General features: G+C 36.5%; 1 protein-coding gene across 1 annotated transcript; it reads left to right on the top strand.

Annotated features, from left to right (window-relative positions):
- Window positions 1-8,212: 8,212 nt before the first annotated feature.
- Window positions 8,213-9,584, top strand: LOC145803676 (uncharacterized). The gene is made up of 2 exons (XM_082896992.1): window positions 8,213-9,412; window positions 9,519-9,584. Exons 1-2 carry the CDS (start codon window positions 8,213-8,215, stop codon window positions 9,582-9,584), a joined length of 1,266 nt encoding a protein of 421 aa, XP_082753118.1.
- Window positions 9,585-10,182: the final 598 nt, after the last annotated feature.

The raw sequence follows: 10,182 nt of genomic DNA, 5'->3' as shown, positions 1-10,182 counted from the left end.
ATTATTGTATCCGGTCTGTTCCGTAGATTCTGTCATTGTATAATTGTTGTTGTTGATGTTCCTTATTTTCTCATTTGGAATTATAGGATGTGTTGGGCAGGTTTGTTCAGGTTGGTTGGGTTTAGAAACCAAGTGTTGTTGTCCAGAATTTTGGTTCTTCGCTCGAGCGAGGAGTTTGTCGCTCGAGCGAGATGTTGTTTTGGTTCTTCGCTCGAGCCGGGGTTTGGTAGCTCGAGCGAGAGTTTGCGTCTGGGTTGGACCTGAAGCTTTGCATTCTTGGCTCGAGCGAGCTTTTCTTCGCTCGAGCGAGTTAGTTTGTTCTTCGCTCGAGCAATAGTTCCTTCGCTCGAGCGTGAGTCTGGTTTCAGACCTGAGGGTTTGAGTTCTTCGCTCGATCGAGCTTTCTTTCGCTCGAGCGAGCTTTTGGGTTGTTGGCTCGAGCAAGGCTTCCTTGGCTCGAGCGTAGATTCTCTGTGTCTGGTCGCTCGAGCGACAAAGTATTCGCTCGAGCGAGCCTGTCCAGTTTAAATACACAGCAGCGGGATTTGATCAGTCTTTTTCATATTCTTTTGATTCCAAACCCTAGGTTCGACCTCTCTCTCTCCCTACTCACCTTCTCTCTTAGGTTTGATCTGTTTAGAGAGTGTTTCAACCCTAGTTGCTTTATTAAAAAGATAGAGGGAGTCAAGAGCTTTCATTTAATCTGAACATTTGGCAATTTGGAGCATTTTGGTCTTTGGGCACTCATCTCTGTCTTCACCATTTGGGTTGTTTTCTCTGAGGTAGGGATTTCCTACTCCAATTTATAGGTTACGTTCTAAGTTTTGGTATTTTAATATGTTGGGAATACTTTGGTAAATTTTGGGAAAAACCCTAGTTGAATTATTGAATTGATTTGTATAAGTAATTCATGGAATTGGGGAATTCATTGATTAAATGGCATAATTGGATAATTTGTATCATTTGTCTATTGCATGTGGATTAGGATTAACTGAAACTAATCACATTGGTTAAGTCATAAATTTTGACTATTGCATTGATAGAGAATATGTGTATTGATTGAGCATTGCATTTGCATACATTGTTTTGTGTGTGGGAGGAGATAGGGGATGTACTCCACGGTTTAGGGGAAGATAGGGGATGGACCTCTAAACCGGATTTTGTTTGGGAGGAGATAGGGGATGGACTCCATTAGCATCACTTTTATGTGTGCTTATTTATATAGAAGTGTTTTATTGATACAACACTAAAATGTGTATCAATCTGGAAGTATGAAGTGTTTGATTTATTTGAGCTTGAGTCTCATTTGTTTGTTGATATTGGAAGGATGTGAATACGATATATGTAATTCACTGTTGTAAGTTTGGCCAGGTTCTGAGCCATGTTGATAAAACTGGGAAGTAAAACGTATCTTAGACAATAGTGTCATGAGACTGTAAAATGAAGTAATTGATTATCCTGGTTAACCATCTATTGAATGCTATTGCTTTATTCGTTGCTTATATGTGGTTTAGTATATTTCTACTGGGCTGTGGCTCACCCTTTATGGGAACATCATTTTCAGGTTCAGGGGATAAGCTACCTCCAAGGACTTAGCTTGGAAGGACTTGGATTCTGAAGACTATTTTTCTGTTGTTTGCTTTTATTTGTTAGTACATGTAAACACTCAAGCCTAGGGCTTTTCTTGTATTGAGTTAGAACTCGTATTTTTTGTATCCAAGTGTTGGCTTGGAAAGATGTAAGCCTGTAGGGCATTTTATTCGATTATTTAGTAGTACTCTGATGAATGAATTAATAAAATGTCTTCTTTAAATGATGCATGTCAATGATATATAATGGGTTAATTTTGAGGGCGTTACAGATAACAGCCACCAAATCAAACAGAACAAAGTAGACCAACTTACCAGACCAACAGACCACAACCTAAGCAGCCAAGAAGCAAAAGGTAGCAGAAGCAGAATTAGCAGATTCAGCACATATGGATAGGAAAACAAAGATCCACCAAAATCAGCAACCCAGATCAGTCACTGGCCTCAGCAACCAGACAAGGCCACACCAAACCTGAGGCAAAATTTGACCAAAGAGACTGAAGAAAACACATCAACAACAAAAGCACAACAAGGTCTACCCACAGCTTAGCATATCAAACTAGCAAATCAGTTAAGCCATTTATCCTATTTAACAATCACCAAAACTTGCAGCTAGCTGCTTCCATACAGAATCTGGATCAAAAGCAGCAGCAACACCACAATTAGCATACTCAAAAGTAGGTAGCTGCTTCCATACCTGACAGCAGAGCAATACCTCAATTTCTGATGCAATACCTCATTTGCTGTAGGTTAAATACCAAATCATTTATAGATACTCAACTACTTTAAGTAAGGTCAATCACAGCACAAAAATCAACTACTTAATTCGATTTGATTAAATCAGTTCACCATACAAGCACAAAACAAATAGCCTCATGACCATATATCAGTACAGCCCAGTATATCAGTAGTCCACAGCATTTCAGCCTAAGATTACTTGACTTGTATTGGACTGTTGAATTGTATAATAATCCTCACATTGGTATAATGGATTGATTTGTTGTTGTTGAGCAAGCATGAATGTTCTTGACTCATTTGCAATTCCCATTGCATATGGTTATTCTCTTGAAAAACAGGGCTTTATTATTTTGCTTGTCCATTGAGATTATAACTTATCATCTTACCTTGCTGTATGCAAAGATTGATGACTCTAGTACACCAACCTGACATGCCTTTAATATTTTGTGCTGTACACAGCTCGATTTATTGACACTTGCTCTGCTAGTTGAAATTTTTTAATTTTCTGGTTTGAAAAGAAGTCCTTTGTACTGTGTATCTGTCTGACAGACCTTTCAAATTTTTAAATTTGAAGGTCTGTTAGATATGATAGTTTAGATATGGGTTTCAAAATTGAAATTGAGAGCTTTACCTTAGTGGATTTAAATACATATATTTTTACTCTATTTAATCTTCTATTTGAGTTTCTCAATCTATCTATAATCGTTCACTCTATTAAATTTTCATCCAAATTTAATCTCAAAATCCTTTCATTTGCAACTCACTATCCAAATGAAATAAAAAAGTTTGCAGCGGTAGGATACATACCCCAGCAAAGATGCCGAACTCTTGAGCACACGAAAAGGGGCATTATCACCAATCATAATCTTCCTTATTGGTGTGATTACTCCAATCAAAAGCCCAATAATCTGTGACACAAAACAACAACAAATGTTAAGCTAGAGGAAAGAATTGAACAACGTACTTGATTAGCAACACAAGGATGTAACTCTTGAAAAATATTATAAACATCAACAGGATTGTACGGATGCAATGGTTGATGGTGCAAACAACATCTTCAAGTTGATCTTTTCCACAAAAATCCTCTCATACTTCTTAATCTTATTGAAAATCAGCACCTGTCAAAGGATAAGGTTCGCGGCTGCTTTATAAGTAATTAGAAATCAAATTGTAGATATACCCATGTTAAATTAATACATATTACTTCCTCCAATTTTTATTATCATTATTTTTTTTAAAAGTTAAAAATGGAAGTCTACAATAGGTTTGTACTGGTCACTTGAGTGCAGATCCTCTCCCTTTGCATTACTCTGCACAACCGCATCTCAAAAACAACTAGAATCAACTGAATCATCTAGTGGGTCAATTTGATTACATTGAAGCCTTGTAAGGACATCTTGATGGAATTTTTCTTTTATTACAAAAAAGAAAAGACATTTAAAGACACTCCAAAATTGCCCAGAAAACCAAAAAGCTTTCTCTGACAATAGGAGGCTAAAAAATATATCCTATGCAACGTTCTAGAAAAGGAAACTCTCACAACCCGAGAGCCTAGGAAACAAGCAAACAAAACAATAACTCTCACAACTCGAGAGGCTATTTTTAGTGGTTTTTTAATTTTTTTTTACAAAAAAAGCGTGTAAAATAGTAGAAAGAATGGGCTGACTTTTTGAAGTGAATTTTTGATTTTTTTGTGTTGTTCCCTAACAACACCTAAGCAGCCTTTAAAATTTACCAAGGTTGGCACCACAACTATCCACAGGTACAAGGTTTTAAATGGCCAAGTGAATACACATTTACAATTTGAGAGAAATATTTTTGCAATTTTTTTTGGAGATGTTGATGTACCTGTAGAGCAGCAACCAATCACGAGGCCATGAAAATGTTTAGGAGTTTTGGTGATTTTAACAAGTATCCATCCAAGTGTTGAACCAATAATAAATGTGAGGAGGATATTCAGAGGCATGAACCACCTACACATTAAACCCAAAAATTAAATAGCAAAATAAAGAGGAATTTAAAAAAAAAAAAAAAAAAAGAAGAAGAAGGTAAATAGAGAATATACTCACAAAGAAACTATATCTGTAATAACCCGACCCTCGTACATGTTTTCTGATATATTTTCAATCCCTTTATTTTGTGCATTTAAATGCTTATTGTGAAAGTTCATGAGGAATTGAGTTTAATTAAATGAACCTTGTAATTATAGATCCATATCTGTTTAATAAGAAAACATATCTGTCACAATTAAAATGTTTGGATCAGGAATTGAAAGCCTTAAGAGATCAATAATCTGAATTAATCATATATTTGAGATCAGCATAATTTTTAAGTCATAATAGGCATTTTTTTGAAAGTTTGATTTGGGATGATTGAATTGATTAAGTTTTTGTCCTATTCAACTTTATTATATATATGGTTATACTTTAGTCCTTTGACTTGAGAGGGGGCCATTACTCTAAATATTTCCGGAGAGGAGAAGAGAGTTTTGAGAGGAAGGGGCTAAGTTCTTCAAGAAGAAAGATTGGGAATTAAAGAAGGATGGTAGGGTTGAAGCTTAAGGTATGCATTTCTTTGGCTTGAATTAAGTCCTCTCTTGAAGTTGAGTGAGATTTTCTTTGATAATCATGTGAGTTAAGGTGTGTATTGGTTAAATTACAAAGATATGTTATCATTGAATTGATTTGGGTTCATTCTATTCCTTATCTTTACATATTTGAACTCATTTAGGGATTTGGAGGATTCTATATTTGTTTGGGAACTATATGGTGGGGATTGAAAGTGTTTAAGTGATATTTGTAAATTGCAAGGAATTGAGGAATCAATTCATATTAAGATTGTTGGATGTTTAAGACACCTTTGTACCTGCTTTTTAAATCATGTTTTATCAAGTAGAGAACCTAGTTTGAGCTTTGGAGAAGTGTATCAAAAAATTGGGTTTTGCTGAATTTCGAACTGCAATCTGCCAGAATCGCCGCACGTGCGGGGATCATTGCCGCACGTGTGGGAAGCCTTGCCGCACGTGCGGGGCTCACAGCCGCACGTGCGGCCCAAGCTGAAAAAAATGTTCGGCTTCGTTTCACGTGCTCGACCCTTTGATATTTTTAAAATATTTTTCTGATGATCTTAAGATGGCTGTAAATTCAATCAAAACGTAATGAATCAAGAAGTAATTTGACAAGGAAAAAGGGAAGTTAATTGTGAACTTTGTATGTGTATAGGACACACTTCAAGGGGAAGTAGCGCTCCGCCACAACACTGTGAGTAGTAGTACTGTAATCGTACGTTTACTTACTGTTAACCATTCTATTCTTAACGTTCTGTTTTACATAAGCAATTACGTTAAGATTTACGTTGTTTGAAGATCGGTGAGAACATTGAAAGATTATGTGTACCTCGGTATGACTCTGGAACTCCTCTGCATTCTGATTATGGTTAATGGTTATTGTTAATGTGCTATAGCCTGTAAATTACCTAAGACTCCACACAAGAAGTATTACTACTATGCAAGTAGTTAACGGGAAGAAATTATGACTATAAACTCCGCTTAATGGAAATATGATATTTGAACGTCCTATCAGGGACTCTTATAATCTTATTTGGTTCGACACATGTTTCATGACATAGACATTTGCTTAGAAAGGAACGGAATGAAAATCGGATAGAACCATGGGTTGCCTTAAATGTCAAGAATTGAGTATTAATGATATTGGTTCACCTTACGGTATGAATATGAGAGCATACTATTTTGCTACTAAGAGACCTGAAGTCGTTTAGCATCTACGACAAGAATGTAAAGGTTTATCATCATTATGTAAACCACGCTAGAAAGTATATTGCTCTGTCTCTGTTAAGCGTACTGTGATGACGATGATAATGATATAGCAAGAAATGCTTTATTTTCTGATATGTTATGTTTTGAACCAGTAAATGATTGTCCTTATATATCAAAGTATTCAAGACATCTTTAGCACAAGGCCCTTGCCCGGGGGTAATAATACCGTGGTTCAAGTATTACAGGAAGTCCCTTTACGGAACTAAAAAGTATGGTCTATATTGATTTATTAGAGCTACTGAATGTACCATGTATAGTCAAACATGAATTCTGATTTCTGTTATGATTCAAGCATAATTAAGAACATGTATGACCTTGTTTCTGTTTATCCGTTCTGTTTGTGTTATGCTCTGACATGATATGAATTGTTCGGTCTTCAAGACCTATTTCGGGCATGGAACAAAGTGCTGTACGGAACTAAGTGTTGTAATGCGAGTCACCTCTAGAATCCGTACGAGCCACCTCTTGAGTCCATACATACATGAACTAGGCTTAAAGCCAATCTGGGCCAGAGGCCATTCTGTGTTTCTAATATGGAACAAAGTGTTGTACGAAACTAAGTGCTGCAAGGCGAGCCACCTCTAGAATTCGTACGAGCCACCTCTTGAATCCATACATATGTGAAAGTTATAAGGCCTATGGCCATTCCGTATAAGTTGTTATGATATGAAACAAAGTGCTACGCGGAACTAAGTGCTACGATGTGAGTCACCTCTAGAATCCGCGTGAGACACCTCTTGAATTCATACAAGTATGTTCAAGGGCTTAATGCCAAATTGTCCAAGGGCTTGATGCCACTATGTTTAAGGGCTTCACGCCACAATGTTCAAGGGCTTTATGCCACTCTATTCAAGGGCTTACAGCCATTATGCTTCAAGATGTTATGTTTCAAGCCATTAAGTTTAAAGTTTAAGCCTAAGACCATTCTGGAAATAATTACAAGATTAAGTTAACTATGTGTTCTCTGCACTTATGTATGTACATTATAATTTAAGTTAATCATTAAATTGTTTACGCATTACTATTCACTGAGCTTGACTCACCATGTGTTATGTTTGTTTCTGTAGGCACTCCATTTGGAGGTCAGTCTTAACCCATGGCATCCATTCCTCTTTTGTCAACCTCAGAGGGTCCAGGCACTGTTATGAAGGCAGCTCATTTTATGAAGTTTTTACTAAGTTTTTAGTGCACTTAATTCCTTTACCTCTTAATTTTTCATTTTACGCCCAAGCTTGAGGGCTGGGTATATATATATATATATATGTACATAACTGAGTTCTCCGAGGCTCGTCACTGTATGTTTATCTACCTTATGTTCTGTTGTGACCCTGGCATGAAAGTGGTCGCTCAATGGATGTAGTTCTTTTACTTATTCTAATTTATATTGATTAAAGGCTTCGTTCAGGCCCCATATATTTTATATATCAGGTTAAGTGTCCGTTTCTGAGGTGGTCATGCCCAAACTTTTAGGGGCGGGTTTGGGGCGTGACAATATCAGTTGCTTTGATTGTACTGGACAGATTGCTAACAATAAGTGCAGGGGGTGAACACACAGAATACCAGCTGTTCACAATCATGAAGTAATCGGATTAAAAAACCAAATTTTTGAATCAATCCTAGCTTCAATAGCAACAACATGTGCTATTTTGCTAATTTACTGGTTACTAATTAGATATAATCGGTATAGAACCTTGATGTCATTTTCTTACACTGTTATATAGAATGCATTGCTATTGAAATAATGTACAATGCTTTCTTCACATTCCCAATGCTCCACTACCATATGATTGCTATTGAAATAATGATATTGCATTGACTTTGTAATACTTAAATTCTTTTACATGTTTTCTCTTGACATGAGTTGGCTTATAGTCATGCACCAATATATTATTAGAGTTATGTTCTACATTGTTGTTAGTATCTTATAGTTCTTGCAAAATAAAGTTTAGTTGTTTTTGTCAATCATAACTTACAAACTTGTTATTGATATATTCATTTTTTAATATTCTAGAAACACTTTGGACACTTGTTTAGTCGAGATTGTTTACTTATGGATAAGACATGGATGTATCGATCAAGATTAAGTGATGCATACCAGAAAGGAGTTGACATGTTTCTCGATTTTGCATTTACTAATGCAAGTTATGAGGATAAGATCATATGTCCATGCATCAAGTGTGGACTTACACTTCCCGTCACTCGGTCAGTTGCATATGATCACTTAGTATGTGATGGCTTCACAAAGGGTTACACTAAATGGGTTTTACATGGTGAAGCATCATCTGTTGCTACAACAGGTCTTGATACGCACATGCAGAATAGGCCACAATTAAATATTGATACACATGGATTAGTACACGAGGCATTTGGAATCTCAAATGACGATGATAGAGTCGATGAAGACAACCCTGAAGATTTGGGAGATAAACCAAATCCACAAGCAGAGAAGTTCTACAAGTTGATACATGATGGACAAAAGGAGCTTTATCCACAATGTAGGAATTTTACAAAGCTCTCATTCATCCTTCAGTTATTTCATATCAAGAATTTAGGTGAATGGAGTAATAAATCGTTCACCATGTTATTAGAGTTATTAAAGGAGGCATTCCCAGAGGGTGTAGCACTGCCTAATACTGTTTATGAAGTTGAGCAGATAGTCATGGAGTTAGGACTTAGTTATGAGAAGATTCATGCATGTCCCAATGATTGCATGTTGTATAGGAATGAGCACAAAAATGATTCTGAATGTTATGTTTGCCATACATCTAGGTATGTAACAGAGCAAAATGATTCAGGCAACGAGGCATCCTCTAAAAAAGGTAGCTATAAAACACCTTCTAAGGTTCTACATTACTTTCCTTTGATACCAAGGCTACAAAGGTTATTCATGTCATCCAAAACAGCATCATCTATGAAGTGGCATAAAGAAGGTCGCACCAATGATGGTTGTATGAGACATTCTGCCGATTCTCCAGCTTGGATGACTTTTGCCCACCTACATCCTGATTTTGTAGCAGATTGTAGAAATGTCAGACTTGGGTTGGCGTGTGATGGTGTGAACCCTTTCAGAACATTGAGCAGCACGTATAGCACCTGGCCTGTAATTCTTATACCGTATAATTTGCCTCCATGGATGTGTATGAAGCAAACCAATTTTCTATTATCATTGATTATCCCTGGTTGTAGTGCACCTGGGAATAATATTGATGTGTATTTGGAACCTTTAATAGATGAATTAAAGGAATTATGGGTGGATGGAGTAGAGACATATGATGCATCAATTAAACAAAATTTCCAATTGCGTGCATCATTAATGTGGACTATCAGCGACTTCCCTGCTTATGCTTATTTGTCAGGGTGGAGTACTAAGGGGAAGTATGGATGCCCTTCATGCCACAAAGACACATGCTTCCAATGGTTGAAGCATGGCCGAAAACATTGTTACATGGGTCATCGTCGATTCTTGGACAAACATCATGCATTTCGAGATGATGAGCGATCTTTTGATGGTACTAAAGAAAAAAGAACTGGACCCAATCCTTTAACTGGTTCTATGGTATTGGATATGTTACATGGCTTTAATATCACTTATGGAAATATGAGTACTAATCCAGAATTACCATATAATTGGAAGAAAAGAAGCATATTCTTTGAATTACCATATTGGAAGGATAATCTAGTGCGTCACAATCTTGATGTGATGCACATTGAGAAAAATGTATGTGAGAGCTTGCTTGGAACACTACTGAATTTAGAGGGGAAGACAAAAGATAATCTAAATGCACGTCTTGACTTGAAACTTCAAGGTATAAGGCCTGAACTCCATCCAAAAGAAAATGCAGCAAATAAAACCATCTTGCCTCCTTCTTGTTTCTCATTAAAGAAACAAGAAAAATATGTTTTTTGTAAATTTTTGAAGACTGTTAAAGTTCCTGATGGTTATGCAGCGAATATTTCACGATGCATCGACTTAAAGCAACGTAGAATCTTTGGACTTAAAAGTCATGATTGCCATATTTT

Source organism: Camellia sinensis, chromosome 12 (assembly GCF_055761805.1).
Source record: "Camellia sinensis isolate YWXY chromosome 12, ASM5576180v1, whole genome shotgun sequence".
NCBI classification, from domain to species: Eukaryota; Viridiplantae; Streptophyta; class Magnoliopsida; order Ericales; family Theaceae; genus Camellia; species Camellia sinensis.
This window is presented reverse-complemented; position numbering and strand designations above follow the sequence as displayed.